We start from the raw sequence: 21,528 nt of genomic DNA on the forward strand, positions 1-21,528 counted from the left end.
CATTCCTGTAGGAAGCCTGTTATTTCTATACAATCTTTCCAAAAAAAAAAAAATCAGTCCTCTGGACTTTGTTTCCAAGTTTGAAGACGTTTCTCTTCCATCCAGGAAGATTTTTCAATTCAAAATGTCAGAAATAGCGTTTAGTTCCAGGTTTTATCCAGCAGCCCAACAAAGCCTGGTTTTAGTTTAGAAAACATGCAGATAGAAACGGATGAACGGGTCCCCCCGATTGGAATGGGGGTCGGTTGGCTTCTTTGTTAGCCTGCAATGCCCCATACCTGTCTATGTCTCTGAAAGGGGGGGCGTTAGAGGGAATAGTTAACGACCCCCCCTACATTCTTTCTAACATAGATGCTTCCTTCCTCTCAAACCACCTGTCTTCTTTGTCCTAAATGTGAACATTCTGGTCCTCCAAAGAATGTCCTTTGTCCATCAGGTGTAGATGTAGTGCAGAGTCTTGTCCAGAGGAGGGCGCTCTCCTGTGTTGGTCCATGCGTCTGTGGAGAGGTTGTTTGGTTTCTCCAGTATAAAGATCAGAGCATTCCTTACTCTGAATTCAAAAAGCTTCCTGGAAGCGAAACGTCTTCAGACTTGGAAACAAAGTCCAGTGGATTATTTTTAAACTTTTTGGAATGACTGTGACCTGGATGACTGAGAATCTTCTCCACCATCTTTGTTTTTATTCAGGTTTATTACAGTGGCCTGTCTTATTAAGGGTCAACCTCTGAAACCAGTAGAAGGTAAATATGAGGATCATTGTTTGTGCTCCGATGCAGCTTGGCTGGTCCTGCTGTTCTCTGAAAGGCTCTGTGAAGGCAGAAAGGGGGGGGGCATGTCTCTGAAAATAGCATGGGGGGGGGGGTGTTTTGCCAGTGCTTGAAAACAGGGCTTGTGTTTAGAACGGCTTGCAGACATTGCAACATTGCCTGTGAGATGTGATCTCCCTGCTGCCGAAGTGGCGACTCAGACAGGTTGCTCTGACCCAGGAGACACGTCTGCATCTCGTAAACAAGGTAGGCTGACCTGTCCTAACTTTGGAGTCCAACGTTTAGTTATTATTTCATGTTTACTCTGTTTGACCTTTTCTCTGACTTCGCTTTAAGCTGCTGATATGATCCTAGTAACGTGATTTTGGTTTGTTGTTTGAAAAGTCCAGTTGCTCTAACCGTCGCTCCTTTCCCTCCACATCAGGACTGCAGCTCTGATGGGAGAATTAAGGCAAACTATGGGGGTCATGTCACAGACCATATGCCCCAGTTCTTCAGCTGGTTCTGAGGGGGACCTTAAAGCTCCACATGCCGGGCAGAGGGAGAAGATGCAGATGAAGAGGGAGATTTCCCTCATCAATGGGATTTGCCTCATCGTGGGCAACATGATCGGCTCGGGGATCTTCGTCTCTCCAAAGGGCGTTCTGATGTACAGCGGCTCCTTCGGACTCTCCTTGCTCATCTGGGCCCTCGGAGGCTTGTTCTCTGTGTTTGGAGCTCTTTGCTACGCAGAGCTGGGTACCACCATCCCTAAATCTGGAGCCAGCTATGCCTACATCCTGGAGGCTTTTGGGGGCTTCCTGGCTTTTATCCGTTTGTGGACGTCTATTCTGCTGATTGAGCCCGCCAGCCAGGCTGCCATCTCACTGACATTTGCTTTCTATCTGGTCGAGGCTCTCTATCCTACCTGCCAGCCACCGTACGACGCCGTACGACTCCTCGCAGCAGCCTGCCTCTGTAAGAAACTGTTCTGTCTGAATTAGGGATGCACGATATAATCACCCCCCTATCGGTATCGGCCTTAAAACTGAATATCGGACATCGGCCCCCCCACCGATATTTAACCCGATATTCGATCAGCTTCTGAGTTTCTAAAGTCTAAAAAAAAAAAAAAATACTACTTCTTCTTCTTCCTCAAAAACTTCTTTTTTACAGACTTAAAAACTTCTAAAGACGAGGGAAAAAATATTGATCCATTAAAATATCCCAATATCTTCATATGCTGATATATTGCCATTTAAAAACACCATATCAATCTCTTTCACTAATGAAATATTGCTATATGTCATCATTATGCTACGAAATCCCCGAAAATTCACCAAATGTTGCCATATTTTTATATGTTGATATATTGACGCGGTATCGATCTATTTTACTAACAAAATCTCACAAGAATTTGCAAAATATCACCAGAGTTTGTAACAGAACGATGAAATTTCACCAGATTTTGAAAGTAAAATAGATCGATACCGCGTTTTTAAAAATCTATTTGATATCAGCATATAAAAATATATTTGAGTATATTATTTTTCAAAGTGTCAGAAATGGATAACAAAACTGCTATTTTCAATGACTACTTATTTTTGTCCAGCTTTAACATCGGTATCGATATCGGTTATCGGCTACATGAGTTTTAAAATATCGGCATATCGGATATCGGCCAAAATCCCAATATCGTGCATCCCTAGTCTGAATATATGCGTGAATTTAGATACAAAACTCTAAACTGTGTTTTTTATTAGGCTGCTTGAGCAAAGGCGCCATTAAACAGAGGAAACTCAGCTGCGACTTTAACTGAATGTGTGTTTAGAAGATGAGACCATTTAGTGTTTGACTTTAGTTTATTGTGAAATACGTGTTTGCTTCTCCAGGACTTAGACTGGAGGCAGAGGCTGAGTTTAACGCAGAAATGGTTCATCCAGGATGCAAATTAAACACGAAAAGATAAAAACTAAAGAGGTGTACATTACGGCCATTCAAAGATAAAAAATAAAAAGCTGCATTTCTACGGGAATAATCTCGCAAATTTACAAGTAAAAACAGACATTTTTTTTTTTTAAACATAAATATATTATAGAAAAAGTAGCAAATTAATAAGAAAAAAAAAACATGCAATCTGAGTAAAAAGTAAGACATTTGCAAGATTTATAAATTCACTTTTTCGGAACAATGTCAGATTATAATACATGTTAAAACAGGAGCCTTCAAGGTTTTCCAGGCTAAGGACCCCAAACTGATGGTTAGATGGAGCGGGGACCCCCCTCCTATAGTCACTCTATTACAGATGCAGTAATGTAACTAAAGTAATCCCTCCCTGGGATTATTAAAGTATTTCTGGTTCCTGGTTGTTGTGAATGAAACGGTGTCCAGCTTGAAAGAGCTCCTGTGTGTCTCTGAATGTGAGCATTGATGACTGAAAGACATCTTCTGCCTCCATTTATCTGTTAACTACAATCTGTTGGATTCATGTTCATGTGGGAAAAACTGTAGGGGGGAATATTAAATAAAAGTCTAAAGAACCAAAACTTTGGTGACCCCCATGCAGTACCCCTGTGGACCCCTAGGGGTCGCGGACCCCCTGTTGAAGACCTCAGCGGTAAAGTATGCTACATAAAGCAAACGCATCATTAATTGGGGGGGGGGGCGCAGCGATGGAATGAGATGGAACAATGAACTCATGGAAGTTTTCAAATTAAAAACTTAATGATGCAATAAATTTGCATGCTTAGAATCTCGTAAATTTGCCTTTTAGTATCGTAAATCTTTTCCATTAAAATGTTTCATTTTCAGAATCAGAATCAAGTTTATTGCCAAGTAGTTTTGCACTTACAGGGAACTAGACTTGGTGTTGATGGTGCAGACAAAATAGATATACAGAATACAGAATCTATACTATCTATACTACCTATAGTGTATATCTGTATACTATATAGCCAGTAGGCTGTGCTTTAGGCCCCGTCCACACGAAGTCAAAACGAACACGAAACGCTAATATTTTCCAGAACGTCTGTCGTAAAGACGGAGACGTAAAATAAATGTGATCGTCCACACGAATGCATGAAAACGCTGCAAAATGTATGAAAGGCCTGTAAGTGGCGCTGTGGTGCCAAAGCAAAAATAGGCGACGAAATGTTGGGCATGCGCACTAATATTTATACCTGGTTGCCCTGCGGGTCCATTTTGGTGGTTCAGTCAAATTCAGGTGCTGAACTATGTGGTCGATATTGCTCTGTTCTTCCTGGAGATATTCCAGAAGAAGAAGATTCTGTTGTAAGCCCGACAGCAGGGCGAGTAGCAAAGAACAGCCGGGGGGAACCAGTGCCGATGAGCTGGGGGTCAGAGACAGGTGTTCCCTGCTTCACCTGCTGCTTCCTGTCAGACAGGAAGTCTGTGATCCACCTGCAGGTGGAGTCAGACACACTGAGCTGGGATGATTGGAGGCAGAGCTGAAGTCCACAAACAGGATCCTGGAGCAGGAACCTGCAGAATCCAGGTGCTGGAGGATGGAGAGAAGGACCGAGCTGACGGCTGCAGACCTGTTGGCCTGTAGGCAAACTGTAGGGGGTCCAGGGGGGGGTCGTGACCTCATTCAGGTGTGAAAGGACTCCATAACCACAGATGTGGGGGCGACGGGTCTAAAGTCATGGAGTCCTGTGGACCTTGGAGGATCTGAGGCAGGTTGGTACGCGACATGTGAGGAGTTAAAAATGTTACAAAACGGCGGAGACAGATGATCAGCACAAAGCTTCTAGGAGAAACAGAGTCTGGTCCAGCAGCTTTATTTACATCTCTGTCATTTATGGAACCAATTGTCCCTGAGGGTCTAAGGCGGGTATTATTAGAGGTGCCTGTTATGGTGTAAATTAGCTTATTTATTCTCAAACATTCTCGTTTCCTTCTAAACTTTCCATGTTTATAACATTGTAAATCTGCACATTTATTCTGGTAAATCAGCTACTTTAAGTTCTAAAATTTTTATTCCAATTCTTTTTCCATCGTTAATTGGTCCTAATAGGCTGTTGTAGAAATAAGATCACAAACTAACAGAACATTTCTTTAAATTATTTATCTAAACTCTTCTTAATGAAATTAAATAAAGGTTTTTATTGTGGCCTCAGCATTTAAAACCAGCTTGGAGACTTTTATGTTGTTCTCCATTTCTTGCTGTCATTATCAAAATCAGAAACTCTATATGAGTTGATTTAAAACATCAACATGAAAATGTTGCAATAAAAGAAAACTAATAAATATTTGTAATTCCATGATTTGATTTCACATCTTTTAAGTCTACATTCATCACGTCTCCAGACCTTCAGGCTCCCTCTGGTTTCAGAGTTGATTTGATGTCTTCATTGATGTCCTTTAATCTCGGTCCCAGACTGAGGAACTGCGCTGTAGTTCATCTTGGAGCGACGGCCATAAAGGATGCAACAATGTTTAAGAATATGAGTTTGTGTTTTGAAGATCCCAGGAAGCAGAAGGGCTGTTTTGTTCAGAGCAACATCATCATGAGTCATGAACTGGTCTACCAAGCCTCACGCTCGCTGGGATCCTCTGCAGACAGACAGTCTAGCAGCAGAGCTGCACTGTCAGAACCGGAGGGTTATTTGAAGCCTTTCAAAGTAAAAGTAAAGTAAAATAAAATGTTTATTCATGTGTTTACACTGCAAAAAATTGAACTTTAAATAAGTAATTTTTTCTTAAAATAAGTGCATTTTTTCTTGAATTGAGGAGGTAAGTGAGACTCTTTGCCAATGGAGCAAGACAATTTACATTTAAAATAAGAAAAAGCACTTGCATTGTCTCATTACAAGTGCATATTATGTAATTATCTTATTTAAGAGTAAAAATTATCATTCCATTAACCTACTATAATTAAGGGTAAATTAGTTAAGAAATGTTTACTTATTTTAGATCATTTTTGCAGTGTAACAATGTAAATATATATAATCTCTTTCCAGTTCAACTGGATAAGGTTCAAAATCAAGAAAAGAACAAAATTAACTCAGTTCTTTTATGAGGACATCTCTAATGTGTGTTTGCAAAGAAAGCCCGATTTGAAGGACTGTGAAAATAAGGAGGGAATCTTCAGCAGCTTCTAAGTTGCTGAGATCTTCCTCCCTGATTAAGCCAGACCAACACTGTACCATTTTTTGCCCTCTTCGGTCCGACTTCCAGCCTGATGGTGCGTGGTGTAGTGAACAGGGGCTAACGAGGGGCGATCAGCCTCTAACGACCACCCCCCCATCAGGAATCGTAGGTCGGGAGAAAATCAAACATGTTTGATTTTCAGTCGGCCGTCGTAAGGTGGTCGTAGATAAATCGCTCAGCGGGCAAACATGGATTCTTCTTCTTCTTCTCAGCTGTAAACCCAGCAGCATGGCGGGGGGGCAATGAGTGAAATGGAGTTCTTTCTGTCAAACTGTCAGACCGTAGTAGCCATGTTAGCTCAGCCATGTCTTTGTCCAAATACGTCGTCTCCTTTTCTTTTTAGGGCTTTCAGCACAAATTGCCCAAATATCCAAGGCAGCGCGTTTCACTCTAGTGAGCCTCATGTTCCTCTGCTACTGGTTTGGCTTCCAGATAGACGAGTCCCAGTAGCGCCATCTCACTGCGGAGCTGAGTCCCACCTGGTTTTTAGACGTACAGTGGGAGCAGGTAGATCGCATCAGAGCGTCGGGTCGCAGCGTGAGAACAAACATCAGGAGCTGGGAACTCACACTGTACGAAGAAATCCTGCGGTTTCGTCGTACGATGTGAGCTGTAGCTTCACGCAACGATTGAAAAAATATCGCACAGTTTATGCCCGGTTTAAGTTACAATTATGCAAGTTTCTCCGCATAATCATACCTGTTCAGTGACTGTGGGATGAGTTTCATAAGTCTGGGACCATAAATGTGACAATGAGGGAATCTTCCGCAGGTTCCAGGTTCTAAGCTTAACAGATAAAGTGTCTGAAATGATCTAGAATGGAGCTGATAGCAAAATGGGGAATCAGCATCTACTGAGCAGAGAATTCATTCATCCACTGAAACGTGCCTCTACACATGTAAAACCTATTAATTCACATTTATCTGTCCATCAAAACGATCAATTTTAAGGCATCCATGCATAAGAAATATAAAAACATGTTTAAAATGTCCCTTTTCTTTCATATTTCAATATGTTTTCTCATCAGCGGGCGTGAGTTTAGGGCGCGGCGCCCTCAGGGGGGGTCTTTCTGGGCACAACAAATTAAACCTGGAAGAGAGAATCCAAGGTTTGATAAATGCATTTTAATGAAGCAATTAAAGAAACGTGTTCAGATTATTATCTTTAAAGGCAGAGATGGCCAAAGTACTCACTTTCCGTACTTGAGTAAAAGTATAGATACTTGTGTTAAAAAATACTCTGGTAAAAGTGGAAGTACTGATTAAACCTCTTTACTCAAGTAAAAGTAACAAAGTACAGGCTTGTAAATTTACTTAAAGTATAAAAGTAAAAGTAGAAACCACTTTTTTCATGCCGTTGCCTCCATTTTAAATGGATGTCTGCCAATAGGACTAGATCTCCGTTGTGTTCATTTTCAATCATCTCGTCGTCCATGCTACTATGCTAACGCCGCCGCCACCAAGCTGCAATGATTTGCCGCCAATGAATACCGCCGAATCTGTCGATTCATCTTGTAGCGGTGCGTCAAATGCAACGTAGATTCCCATCCAATTAGATTGAATTTGGTATTGATGACGTGAAAAATAATAACGGTAACTCCATTGAAATGATTCAAAACTAAAGTAACGAGCCAATTTTTTAAAATGTAAGGAGTAGAAAGTACAGATATTTGTGTAAAAATGTAAGGAGTAGAAGTAAAAAGTTGCCATAAAAATAAGTAGTAAAGTAAAGTAAAAATATCAGAAAAATCTACTTGAGTACAGTAACGAAGTATTTGTACTTGGTTACTTCCCATCTCTGTTTAAATGTGATGTAAATGTCTGGCCAATGGTCATAAATAGATTTAATGTTGACATCTGACTGTAAGGTGTGACCTGCAGAATACCTGCTGACCAATCAGTGGAGCTTCCACCTGTTAGAATAGTTTAACTCCTTCATTGCCAGCATGAAGCCTAGCTTACTTTAAATTAGGCAATAGAAGCAATGCTGGTTTTATGATAAACTGTCTATTTTATAAAATAAATACTTAAAATTGATAATTGAATTCTGAATAAAATTATTAGATTTTATACAGGCTTATTTCATTTTTAGGCTAATTCTAATGTATTTGAATTTGTTTGCAGTTTTTTCAGATTTTAAAAATTATTTCAACTGTTTAAATTTAATAATTAGAATTTGAATAAAAAAGAAAAAAGATTCAGCTATTAATTTTCAATTTTTTATGAGGTTTTGTTCTAACTATTCCTTATTTGTGCTTATTAATTATTTTTTTGATAAAAATCCTTTGGCTAAAATGCCATCAGAACGCTGATAATATTAAGTGTGTCTCAGCCCCCCCCCATCAGTGTCCACCATATTGGATCAGTCCATTTGCTGCACATGTTCAGAAAGGTCCAAACAGACAGCAGCAAACCATTTGAAAACAAACCATGCAAAGAGCAGTGTTGCCAACTTAGCGCTTTAGTCGCTATATTTAGCCACTTTTCAGACCCCTCTAGCACTTTGATTTCTAAAAAGCTCCTAGCGCCAAATCTAGAGACTTTTTTCTGCTACTGGAGACTTTGGAGACAACATCTAAAAGCAGCGAACTCTGCTCTCCAGAGCGAGTAGATTGGTAACCCCGCCTCCTGCTCTCCTCTATCTTGTCTGCTGTCATGATTCATGCAGCTATTATTTCATCCAAATGAAAAATGGAGAACAGATAAGCAGATCATGGCTTGTCTACAGTGAAAAGAAGGACTGGGTTATTTACTTTGGCCTTTTTGGAAACACAGGAAGGAGCAATCAGCTAAGTGAGCTTAGTGCTTGGAAAAAATCTTTCATTCCTTTAGAGACAGCATGAAAAGTCAGCTGAGTACAAAACATAGAGAGGAAAACAAGAAGAAAAGGGACAAGAAGAGAGGGACACAACCTAGAACAGATAATGGATGTCTATTCTATTAACATTTCTATATCTGGAGAATGGGGCTGTTTATGTCTTCTCCATTCAGATGGGCCCCTGCCTGTCTTTGCCTAGGGCCCCACATTTCCTAAATCCGCCCCTGACTATATCTATGCAAACTACTTTTTGCTGTATATTCTTTTTTTTTCACAGTATATAATGCATAAAGTGTACCTGAGTGGACAGATAAATATGTCGTTTTTTTTTTTTCCTAAGGATGCATAGAAACACTTAGTAAAATAATCCTGACTGAGTTTATTCTAATTAATGCACCAACGGGATAGAAAATGCAAACATACCTGTAATGGCCGTATTGTGAGTATATTTTATAGGAAGTTTAACATCTTATCGATGAGGGTTTTGTGTTTTATTTTCCAGGTATATTGATCTTCATAAACTGTGCTTATGTGAAGTGGGGGACTCTGGTCCAGGACATCTTCACGTACGCAAAACTCATGGCTCTATTCCTCATCATCATTGTTGGAATCCTGAAAATGGCAGCAGGTGAGTAAAAACAAAGCATCGGTGGAAGGAAACGTCCTTTGCTCTAATATTTGTCTTCTTTTTGTGTAGGAGACATAAATAGTTTTGAGAGTCCATTCGAAGGGTCATCGACAGAGCCTGGAGCCATAGCTCTGGCTCTCTACTCCGCTCTGTTCTCCTACTCAGGCTGGGATACGCTCAACTTCGTCACAGAGGAAATTAAGAACCCTGAGAGGTAAATATTTATTTATTTATTTTTTATTTATCTTTATTATATTGTATAGTTGGATGTGTGTATATATTATATAAAACTGTAACTGGAGTGTGTAATAAAAGCAATTTCCCTCTGGGATTATGAAAGTATTTCTGATTCTGAAATTCAACGTGAACAGGATTAAATGAGGTGTTTATCTTTATTTTCCTCATTTTTTCTCTGTTTTTTTTATCATTATACTGATAAGTCTCTGTTAAAAAAGTTTGAAGTGATTAGAAAATATTTGCTGAAACATATTTAATTATTGGAGCTGTGCAAATCCTCCAGGTAACGGATTTAACAGGCTGCCATTGAACACAGGAGCAGCAGAACGCTGGAGAAGATTCTCACTCATCAGGTCATAGTTATTAAAAAAAAGGAAATAAAAAAAAAATCCACTGTTCTTTGTTTCCAGGCTTGAAGACGTTTCTCTTCCATCCAGGAAGATTTTTCAATCCAAAATGTCAGAAATAGCGTTTAGTTCCAGGTTTTATCCAGCAGCCCAACAAAGCCTGGTTTTAGTTTAAAAAAAACATGCAAATAGAAACGGATGAACGGGTCCCCCCCTTTGGAATGGGGGTCGTTTGGCTTCTTTGATAGCCTGCAATGCCCCATACCTGTCTATGTCTCTGAAAGGGGGGTCGTTAAAGGGAATTGTTGGCCTGGCTGAACAGGAGAGGTCTTTTGTTCCCCTGTAAAGGGGGTGGGGCTGCGATGATCGCAACCTCCACCCCTTTACAGACCCCAAACGACCCCCGTTCTAAAGGGGGGGGACCTGTTTTTCTGTATCAATTTGCATGTTTTCTAAAAGCTTTGTTGGGCGACTGTATAAGAGACTCAAACTCAACACTATTTCTGACATGAAAAATCTTCCTGGATGGAAGAGAAACGTCTTCAAACTTGGAAAGAAAGAAGGTTTTTGTAAGCGGAAATCTGAGTCCACCACCTCTGTTTAAGGTTGTTTTTCTTAAAGGGGAACACCGTTTTTTTTTTTACCCAACGAAGCTTTGACACCCAGAGCGCGCCTGGTGTGAACACAGTCATTAGTTCTTCATCAGGTGGCTCATTACTGATGAAACCTTCACAGAACCTGGTCTATCTTTACACACGTTGCTCTTATTACATCAGAATAAGCATAGAAGTACATTATTGCTAAATACAGCAGAACCCATTCAAAATGGCCGTTCCCAGTCAAACCCAGAATCCCCTCCAACTTCCAGCCACTGCAGTGACCCCCCTCTTGCATGTTTCTTTACTCTGTCTCCACCCTTTCACTGAATTACAGGGTCTGACCAGGAGATGGCGCTTCTCTTTAGATCTTAAAGGAATAGTACACCCAAAACATGATTAGCCTTCATTTTCTACTCACCCCCATGCTGAACAACACTCTGGAGTACTTTTTTGATATCTCAAATGCATCTGGAGATCTGGGAGGCTTCTTGCTGTCTGCTGACATTCAAATAATGGAGGTCTATGGCGCCCGAGGCAGAAAGGTCCATAAAAGTCCACAAAAAACGTGTCAATATTCCTCCATACTGCTCCTCCAATGTATTCCAAGTGTCCTGAGTGGGTAGCGTCCAGAATTTACTCGAAATGAAGTCATTTAGAATGTTTTTAGAGCATAAACAGTAGTGTATAGGATTTCCTGAAAGCGAGTTCACGAGTCTACGGAAACCGCGGCAGACCAAACCAGATGAAAGTGCGCATTCAGCTCTGCAAAGAACTCATGCTCTTCCTCAACACTGAAGTCCTCAGACATTTTTCTTTCGTTGTTTCTTTCTTTGCACAGGTAAACAGCACATTTCTTCTTCTACGCTTGCATTATCGGCAGAGCAGACGCTGAATGCGCACTTTCATCTGGTTTGGTCTGCTGCGGTTTCCGTAGCGTCGTGAACGCGCTTTCAGGAAATCCTATACACTACTGTTTATGCTCTAAAAACATTCTAAATGACTTTGTTTCGAGTAAATTCTGGATGCTACCCACTCAGGACACTTGGAATACATTGGACGAGCAGTATGGAGGAATATTGACACGTTTTTTGTGGACTTTTATGGACCTTTCTGCCTCGGGCGCCATAGACCTCCATTATTTGAATGTCAGCAGACAGCAAGAAGCCTCCCAGATCTCCAGATGCATTTGAGATATCAAAAAAGTACTCCAGAGTGTTGTTCAGCATGGGGGTGAGTAGAAAATGAAGGCTGATCGTGTTTTGGGTGTACTATTCCTTTAATGTCCACAAATCATGACAGGAAGAATATTTTAGCACAAAGATTGATGTTTAAAAGGGGAATCATGTTAAAATAGGGACCCATTAAGGAAAGTGGGGACATTTTGAATGGCTGCTACTCTAGAAAAAACAAACCTAGAAAATCCAAATCCATGTTGTGTTGTTTTCTCAACTGTTTTTCTAACAGTCGCCCCCCCTCTGTGTGCAGGAATCTCCCCCTGGCCATTGCCATCTCTATGCCCATCGTGACCATCATTTATCTGCTGACCAACGCTGCATACTACGTAGTTCTTGACATGCCGTCCCTGTTGGCCAGCGATGCTGTTGCTGTGGTAAGAAGCAAACAGACACCCGAGAGATAATTCCCACTGATGCTAAATATAAAGCTGCTCTAGTTGGGGGTGAATGCAGCGAGGCAGCCAGGACATTTCTATACGGGAGCCAAGGCTGAGAGTTCTGCTGTGACGTTGTTGAGACTATTTCTGTTTTAGGTATTGTTTTATGTGGCTTTTAACTTAGGAGCTGCGGTATATAACCCTAAAGTTATCAGTAGTTGAGTTTTTACAGAGGGTGCTAAAAATCACGCATCAGGGTTATGAACATTAACAGCAGCACAGAGAGAACCGAGTCAAACCTGATCATGAAAGGAGGCCAATTTATGTATGATGACTTTACAGGTTTCTACATTAGAAGCTCAGTCTGGTTCAATAAAGAGTCTTTATCGTTATATTGAGGATCCCTGTTTCATGATGTCTGCATTCTGGAAAGAAGGCACAAATACTCATTCAAGGCATTTTTTAAAGTCGTAGGCAAATTAAATTTAAATGTCAAATCATTCTGGCTTAAATATGTATATCAATGTACTCTTTATCAGACCAGATTGTCCCAAAAGTTAGAAAATTTCTATAAAAAAAAAAAAATCCTATCTTAAAATCGTTTTTATTTTCGGTCATAGCATCTTGATTCATGTGTCGCAGCTAATATACGCAACTGTTAAAACCAGAATCCTTTCCCATTGAGTTGCGTCCCAGTGTTCACGGGGATGGACGTCTGTGTCTTCGGCAGGCGTAGAGCTAACAGAACTGGCAGCGTTGCGAGGCAAGGGCTCAAACATGTACGGCTGGAAGCCTTCTACACCAAACCAAGCTTCTGCCGCCCTGGCGTCCTCTTCCACAACATCTTCGTCCCCGCTTTCCTCCTCTAAATAAAAAATGGATGACGGAGGAGACTCATCCACGACCTCCGACACTAAACTCTCCTCCTCTTGCATGTTTCCGCTGTCCATAGCGTTCCTTGACAGCGTCGTTTCTAAGTCACCAATTTAGTGCTACTTGGTCCCAATGGAATTTCCCATTGGGAACCTGCTAGCACTAAGTTGCTAACTGGTTAGCAAGATGCTTCCGACAAACCAGCCACAACCAAACTTGCTTGCGAACCTTCCGCCACAACAATCCCGCCCCCTTGATAATCGACCGATCACATTTAATTTATTCACTCATGTAAAGTCGGGCACCACTCGGGAGAATTAGGAAAAGCAACGGTTGGAACAGCCGCTTCCCTACGACTTTAAAACTGGACCTCCCCCACGTTGGGAGCCAAAAACTTGAGGGCCGTGAGCCGGAACAGGATCAGAAGGCAGAAGACAAACACCAAACCCTCTCTATCCACTGGCCTCCAAGAGTCAGGAAGTGAACCAGGAACTTAACGAAAACTTGAAACATAAACAAATAACATGCATAGACTAAGAAGAAACGAATAAACAGAATAATGATCTGGCCCTGATAGCTGGGCTGAACCGTATATAGGGAGCAGATGAATGAGATGAATTAGAGAGCGGGGAGGAAACTGCAGGTGAATAAAGTGAGTAATCAGATAGGCTACCGGGGCTTCGATCATGACAACAGCGCTGACATCACAGTCGTCCATTAGAAAGTTCAGCTGATTGACAGGTTTATAGAATTATTTAGCAACAAGGCTAGGCTAACTGCATGCAGCGAGGCTAAAGCTTTATCCTGCTTTCTCTGCCTCCTTTTTCAAACGCCAGGATCTGACCTGCATGGATAAAGACAGATAGGACTGATTTAAAGCACTTTGCAGAACATTTTAGGATGTTGTTTTTTTCCATTGAGAGCATGAAAACTTAGACTTCCGATTACAAATCAGAGAATTTGTTGGTGTTGATACTCAGTTTAACCAACTGTCTATGACTAATCCTTTCTTTTTAACCTCACAGACTTTTGGAAATGCAGTACTTGGTCCGTTTCACTGGATTGTCCCCGTGTCCGTGGCCATGTCCTGCTATGGAGGACTCAACGCTTCTGTCATTGCTGCTTCACGGTACTCAGTAAGCATGGAGAAGCTGCTCACATGCTGTTGATGCGGTTAAAGGAACCAGCAGTGTATTATACTGATGTTTGTCTTTGTGGAAGGAAGGCTGTTCTTTGTTGGAGCTAGGGAGGGCCACCTCCCCGACAGTCTGAGCCTGATCCACCTGAACCGGTACACACCAGTACCTGCTCTGCTCTTCAATGTGAGTTTAAAACACGATGAAAACGTGTCGATAACTGGAAATAAAACAACACATTTTCAACTTTTTCCGTTTTGGCTTCAGGGACTCATGGGTTTGATCTTCCTGTGTGTGGAGGACGTGTTCCAACTCATTAACTACTTCAGCTTCAGTTACTGGCTCTATGTTGGTCTCTCTGTTGCTGGCCTCATCTACCTGCGCATCAACCAGCCGGACAGGCACAGACCAGTCAAGGTAGAGTCTGCTTTACCTGCTTCAGATTCAGAAGCAGGGAGTAATATTTACCTCCAGCGTTTGTCTGTCTGTCCGTCTGTGTTCAGGATAACTGGACATGTTTTTAGCAAAGGTGCAGCTCAATCCAATAATCCATTACATTTAGGTAATGATCCATTTTATAACCCGGATGCAGGAATTTATTTAACCTTATTTGGAAGAACAAGCAGTTCTATTCAATTCTATTCAGTTTATTTCTATAGCTCCAATTCACATCATGTCATCTCAGGTCACTTTCCAGTTCACCAGATCATCCAGTCAGATTGATTCAAACTTTCCTGAAAAATCTTCCTGGATGGAAGAGAAACGTCTTCAAACTTGGAAAAAAAGTCCAGTGGATGACTGAGAATCTTCAGCAGGATAATCAGGGTGTTGAAAGGATTCAAAGTCCAAAGAATCAAACCTTCTCCTCAGAAATATGAAACAGATAGAAAATGACTACTGAGAAGGTGTTCTGGTGTTAGTTTTCCACCCACAGCATTACCATTCTACCTAGTTTTTATACCTGAACTTAGATTATATACCAAATTATATTTGTGAAGCTCAGATAACCTGACCTTGGTTCAATCTGAAGGTTTGGTTTCTTTTCTCACAGCTTTAAACCCTCTTCTTTGTCTCTGCAGCTCAGCTTGTTCTTCCCCATCGTCTACTGCATGTGCAGCCTCTTCCTGGTCATCGTCCCTCTGTATGGAGACACCATCAACTCTCTCATAGGGATCAGCATCGCTCTGTCTGGAGTGCCAGTTTATTATGTCACCATTTATCTACCGGAGGACAGGAAGCCCCGATTCATACGCAAACTCAACGGTAAACCTCCTGATTCTATTTCACCATTAGTTTTAGCAAAGCTGCTTGCTTGAATGTTTTATACTGCGCTTTTTGTTCTTAATATTCTGCCACGGCAGTAAGGAAATAGATTTATGTGTTGAGCAAAACGGCTCCATTCGTGTCCATTAGCTATTAAAAACACTTTGGATCCCATCTTCTGATTCCAAAAAGCTTATTCTGGTTCCAAAAAGCTTCTTCTGGTTCCAGAAAGCTTCTTCTGGTTCCAAAAAGCTTCTTCTGATTCCAAAAAGCTTCTTCTGGTTCCAAAAAGCTTCTTCTGGTTCCAAAAAGCTTCTTCTGATTCCAGAAAGCTTCTTCTGGTTCCAAAAAGCTTCTTCTGATTCCAAAAAGCTTCTTCTGGTTCCAAAAAGCTTCTTCTGATTCCAAAAAGCTTCTTCTGGTTCCAAAAAGCTTCTTCTGGTTCCAAAAAGCTTCTTCTGGTTCCAGAAAGCTTCTTCTGGTTCCAAAAAGCTTCTTCTGATTCCAAAAAGCTTCTTCTGGTTCCAAAAAGCTTCTTCTGGTTCCAAAAAGCTTCTTCTGGTTCCAAAAAGCTTCTTCTGGTTCCAAAAAGCTTCTTCTGATTCCAAAAAGCTTCTTCTGGTTCCAAAAAGCTTCTTCTGGTTCCAAAAAGCTTCTTCTGGTTCCAAAAAGCTTCTTCTGATTCCAAAAAGCTTATTCTGGTTCCAAAAAGCTTATTCTGGTTCCAAAAAGCTTCTTCTGGTTCCAAAAAGCTTCTTCTGGTTCCAAAAAGCTTCTTCTGGTTCCAAAAAGCTTCTTTTGGTTCCAAAAAGCTTCTTCTGATTCCAAAAAGCTTCTTCTGGTTCCAAAAAGCTTCTTCTGATTCCAAAAAGCTTCTTCTGGTTCCAAAAAGCTTCTTCTGATTCCAAAAAGCTTCTTCTGGTCCCAAAAAGCTTCTTCTGATTCCAAAAAGCTTCTTCTGGTTCCAAAAAGCTTCTTCTGATTCCAAAAAGCTTATTCTGGTTCCAAAAAGCTTCTTCTGGTTCCAAAAAGCTTCTTTTGGTTCCAAAAAGCTTCTTCTGGTTCCAAAAAGCTTCTTCTGGTCCCAAAAAGCTTCTTCTGGTCCCAAAAAGCTTCTTCTGATTCCAAAAAGCTTCTTCTGGTTCCAAAAAGCTTCTTTTGGTTCCAAAAAGCTTCTTCTGGTTCCAAAAAGCTTCTTCTGATTCCAAAAAGCTTATTCTGATTCCAAAAAGCTTCTTCTGGTCCCAAAAAGCTTCTTCTGATTCCAAAAAGCTTCTTCTGATTCCAAAAAGCTTATTCTGGTTCCAAAAAGCTTCTTCTGGTTCCAAAAAGCTTCTTTTGGTTCCAAAAAGCTTCTTCTGGTTCCAAAAAGCTTCTTCTGGTTCCAAAAAGCTTCTTCTGATTCCAAAAAGCTTCTTCTGGTTCCAAAAAGCTTCTTCTGATTCCAAAAAGCTTCTTCTGATTCCAAAAAGCTTCTTCTGGTTCCAAAAAGCTTCTTTTGGTTCCAAAAAGCTTCTTCTGGTTCCAAAAAGCTTCTTCTGGTTCCAAAAAGCTTCTTTTGGTTCCAAAAAGCTTCTTCTGGTTCCAAAAAGCTTCTTCTGGTTCCAAAAAGCTTCTTCTGATTCCAAAAAGCTTCTTCTGGTTCCAAAAAGCTTCTTCTGATTCCAAAAAGCTTCTTCTGGTTCCAAAAAGCTTATTTTGGTTCCAAAAAGCTTATTTTGGTTCCAAAAAGCTTCTTCTGGTTCCAAAAAGCTTATTTTGGTTCCAAAAAGCTTATTTTGGTTCCAAAAAGCTTATTTTGGTTCCAAAAAGCTTATTCTGGTTCCAAAAAGCTTATTTTGGTTCCAAAAAGCTTCTTCTGGTTCCAAAAAGCTTCTTCTGGTTCCAAAAAGCTTCTTCTGATTCCAAAAAGCTTCTTCTGATTCCAAAAAGCTTCTTCTGGTCCCAAAAAGCTTCTTCTGATTCCAAAAAGCTTCTTCTGGTTCCAAAAAGCTTCTTCTGGTTCCAAAAAGCTTCTTCTGATTCCAAAAAGCTTCTTCTGGTTCCAAAAAGCTTCTTCTGATTCCAAAAAGCTTCTTCTGGTTCCAAAAAGCTTCTTCTGATTCCAAAAAGCTTATTCTGGTTCCAAAAAGCTTCTTCTGGTTCCAAAAAGCTTCTTCTGGTTCCAAAAAGCTTCTTCTGATTCCAAAAAGCTTCTTCTGATTCCAAAAAGCTTCTTCTGATTCCAAAAAGCTTCTTCTGATTCCAAAAAGCTTATTCTGGTTCCAAAAAGCTTCTTCTGATTCCAAAAAGCTTATTCTGGTCCCAAAAAGCTTATTCTGGTTCCAAAAAGCTTCTTCTGGTTCCAAAAAGCTTCTTCTGATTCCAAAAAGCTTCTTCTGATTCCAAAAAGCTTATTCTGGTCCCAAAAAGCTTCTTCTGATTCCAAAAAGCTTCTTCTGGTTCCAAAAAGCTTCTTCTGGTTCCAAAAAGCTTCTTCTGATTCCAAAAAGCTTCTTCTGGTTCCAAAAAGCTTCTTCTGATTCCAAAAAGCTTCTTCTGGTTCCAAAAAGCTTCTTCTGATTCCAAAAAGCTTATTCTGGTTCCAAAAAGCTTATTCTGGTTCCAAAAAGCTTCTTCTGATTCCAAAAAGCTTATTCTGGTTCCAAAAAGCTTCTTCTGGTTCCAAAAAGCTTCTTTTGGTTCCAAAAAGCTTCTTTTGGTTCCAAAAAGCTTCTTTTGGTTCCAAAAAGCTTCTTCTGGTTCCAAAAAGCTTCTTCTGATTCCAAAAAGCTTCTTCTGGTTCCAAAAAGCTTCTTCTGGTTCCAAAAAGCTTCTTCTGGTTCCAAAAAGCTTCTTCTGATTCCAAAAAGCTTCTTCTGGTTCCAAAAAGCTTCTTCTGATTCCAAAAAGCTTCTTCTGATTCCAAAAAGCTTCTTCTGGTTCCAAAAAGCTTCTTCTGATTCCAAAAAGCTTATTCTGGTTCCAAAAAGCTTCTTCTGGTTCCAAAAAGCTTCTTCTGATTCCAAAAAGCTTCTTCTGGTTCCAAAAAGCTTCTTCTGATTCCAAAAAGCTTCTTCTGATTCCAAAAAGCTTATTCTGGTTCCAAAAAGCTTCTTCTGGTTCCAAAAAGCTTCTTCTGGTTCCAAAAAGCTTCTTCTGGTTCCAAAAAGCTTCTTCTGATTCCAAAAAGCTTCTTCTGATTCCAAAAAGCTTCTTCTGGTTCCAAAAAGCTTCTTCTGATTCCAAAAAGCTTCTTCTGGTTCCAAAAAGCTTCTTCTGGTTCCAAAAAGCTTCTTCTGATTCCAAAAAGCTTCTTCTGGTTCCAAAAAGCTTCTTTTGGTTCCAAAAAGCGTCTTCTGGTTCCAAAAAGCTTCTTCTGGTTCCAAAAAGCTTCTTCTGATTCCAAAAAGCTTCTTCTGGTTCCAAAAAGCTTCTTCTGATTCCAAAAAGCTTCTTCTGGTTCCAAAAAGCTTCTTTTGGTTCCAAAAAGCTTCTTCTGGTTCCAAAAAGCTTCTTCTGATTCCAAAAAGCTTCTTCTGGTTCCAAAAAGCTTCTTCTGGTTCCAAAAAGCTTCTTCTGATTCCAAAAAGCTTCTTCTGGTTCCAAAAAGCTTCTTTTGGTTCCAAAAAGCTTCTTCTGGTTCCAAAAAGCTTCTTCTGATTCCAAAAAGCTTCTTCTGGTTCCAAAAAGCTTCTTTTGGTTCCAAAAAGCTTCTTCTGGTTCCAAAAAGCTTCTTTTGATTCCAAAAAGCTTCTTCTGGTTCCAAAAAGCTTCTTCTGATTCCAAAAAGCTTCTTCTGGTTCCAAAAAGCTTCTTCTGGTTCCAAAAAGCTTCTTCTGGTTCCAAAAAGCTTCTTCTGATTCCAAAAAGACATCCATTATTTGTTCTAGGTTTTGTCCCTCTTCCATCCAGGAAGCTTTTTCAATTCAAAGTGTCAGAAATAACCTGGAACTAAACGCTATTTCTGACATTTTGAATTGAAAAATCTTCCTGGATGGAAGAGAAACGTCTTCAAACTTGGAAACAAAGTCCAGAGGATTGATTTTTAAGTATTTTGGAGGTAAATTATGTCCGTCTATATAGTAGTTTTGACTGTTTTTATGTTTATTGCGATTAACTAAACTCTGAACATATTCAGACTATTTTAGACCAAAGATATTTCTCGCGTCTTTTATTCTCTGCCTTTTCAGATCTTATTACCAAATACACCCAGATGTTGCTCTACTGCTGCCTGACTGAGTTTGATGCTGAGGCCGAAACGCTTCCAGGCACTAAAACGCAGTGAGATGTGGACAGACTCGTCCGTCCATCCAGCTGTTTTCCAGGACCTGGAATCCAGAGGTCTGTGTGGAACAGAGCAGACCGAGAACAGAGCAGCAGAACGGCACCGATGGAAAGAGTTTCTATCAAACCGAGAGAAAAAAAACGCTCAACATCTGAGAAGGAGTAACTTCTAACTTCTTATTTTCTTCTTTTGGATGTTCTGTGTTTATCTTCTGTGAGGATAAAACAACAAAAAAACATTTGAAACTAAAGTCTAAGAAAGTTTAGACTTTTTTCAGCAACAACCTATCAGAGTGTTTTATTTTACCATTTTAAAGCTTATGGAATACTTTTTTTTCTCAATATTTTGTTGTTAAAAGCAAGTTTTGAAAAAATGAAAATTTGAAAACATTCATTTTATAACTTTAAATAAAAAAAATCTATTCAGAAATTAAACTTCTGAAATGCATAAACATAAAATCTGTGAGGGATTGCTGAAGAGTCAATGAGTCGATGCAATCAGCTGGTTTTCCTTAGAAAACTTTGAATCAATCTGACTGGATGATCTGGTGAACTGGAAAGTGACCTGAGATGACATGATGGGAATTGGAGATATAGAAATAAATTGAATAGAATATCGTCTAACAGACACTCACAGATTTTGGTGTCAGAATGTACCCATCAGCAGACCCACAGTGGCATTAGGGTAAGGTGCGCTCTATATACTATCCATAAACAGGAACAGGAAAGGAAAAACATATAATTATAAAACCTTTTCAGTCTGCTTCAACACCTGCAAAGAGATGGAAAAAGAACAGCACAACCAACGGACATGGTACGAGACATTAAAAAAAGAAAAGAAAAAAAGGAGCAAACCCTGGCTGGCCAGCCGGTACGCACCATGCAGAGCCCCCACCCCGGACATCATGGAATATGGAAAATGTCATGGGCTGTTATGAGGAGATCTGAAGAGCTGTCAACACTCAAAGATCATATTTAAATGTTAAATCATTCTGGCTTTAACATGGCTTTAACATGGATATAAATGTTCCCTTAATCAGACCAGATTGTCCCCAAATTTAGAAAACTTCTTTTTAAAAGAATCTGTGTTTTTTCCGTTATCTTCTGCAGGCCAGTTAGTTCTACGTCAGCCTGAACACCTAAATTCGGCCAATCATATATCGACGGTCATCTGTCAATCAAATGTTTTCGGTCATAGCATCTTGATTCATGTGTCACAGCTAATATACGCAACGGTTGAAACCAGAATCCTTTCCTTTCCCATTGAGTTGCGTCCCAGTGTTCACGGGGATGGACGTCTGTGTCTTCAGCAGGCGTAGAGCTAACAGAACTGGCAGCGTTGCGAGGCGAGGGCTCAAACATGTACGGCTGGAAGCCTTCTACACCAAACCAAGCTTCTGCCGCCCTGGCGTCCTCTTCAACAACATCTTCGTCCCCGCTTTCCTCCTCTAAATAAAAAATGGATGACGGAGGAGACTCATCCACGACCTCCGACACTAAACTCTCCTCCTCTTGCATGTTTCCTCTGTCCATAGCGTTCCTTGACAGCGTCGTTTCTAAGTCACCAATTTAGTGCTACTTGGTCCCAATGGAATTTCCCATTGGGAACCTGCTAGCGCTAAGATGCTAACTGGTTAGCAAGATGCTTCCACAAACCGGCTACAACCAAACTTGCTTGCGAACCTTCCGCCACAACAATCCCGCCCCCTTGATAATCGACCAATCACATTCACTTTCACCATGTAAAGTCGGGCACCACTCGGGAGAATTCGGAAATGCAACGGTTGGAACGGCCGCTTCTCTACGACTTTAAGGGAGCAGAACCATAAACT

The 21,528-nt window shown here is 40.5% G+C and overlaps 1 protein-coding gene across 1 annotated transcript; it reads left to right on the forward strand.

The window, feature by feature from the left end:
• Positions 1 to 874: 874 nt before the first annotated feature.
• On the forward strand, positions 875 to 20,026 carry LOC119774551 (Y+L amino acid transporter 2-like). Its single transcript, XM_038272080.1, has 10 exons — positions 875 to 1,013; positions 1,192 to 1,724; positions 9,238 to 9,363; positions 9,433 to 9,577; positions 12,032 to 12,155; positions 14,057 to 14,160; positions 14,257 to 14,353; positions 14,435 to 14,584; positions 15,247 to 15,430; positions 19,603 to 20,026. The coding sequence occupies exons 2-10, from the start codon at positions 1,205 to 1,207 to the stop codon at positions 19,695 to 19,697; spliced, it is 1,545 nt and encodes a 514-aa protein (XP_038128008.1). The 5' UTR covers positions 875 to 1,013; positions 1,192 to 1,204; the 3' UTR covers positions 19,698 to 20,026.
• The last annotated feature ends 1,502 nt before the right edge of the window (positions 20,027 to 21,528 follow it).

This window comes from Cyprinodon tularosa, unplaced genomic scaffold (assembly GCF_016077235.1).
Source record: "Cyprinodon tularosa strain WSP-4 unplaced genomic scaffold, ASM1607723v1 ctg816, whole genome shotgun sequence".
NCBI classification, from domain to species: domain Eukaryota; kingdom Metazoa; phylum Chordata; class Actinopteri; order Cyprinodontiformes; family Cyprinodontidae; genus Cyprinodon; species Cyprinodon tularosa.

Bases quoted from the DNA above. Each gene is read 5' to 3' on its own strand.
- LOC119774551 (XM_038272080.1), top strand. From the start codon at position 1,205: ATGGGAGAATTAAGGCAAACTATGGGGGTCATGTCACAGACCATATGC. The intron at 9,578-12,031 runs GTAAATATTTAT...CTCTGTGTGCAG, and splicing joins GAAATTAAGAACCCTGAGAG to GAATCTCCCCCTGGCCATTG. The intron at 15,431-19,602 runs GTAAACCTCCTG...CTGCCTTTTCAG, and splicing joins ATTCATACGCAAACTCAACG to ATCTTATTACCAAATACACC.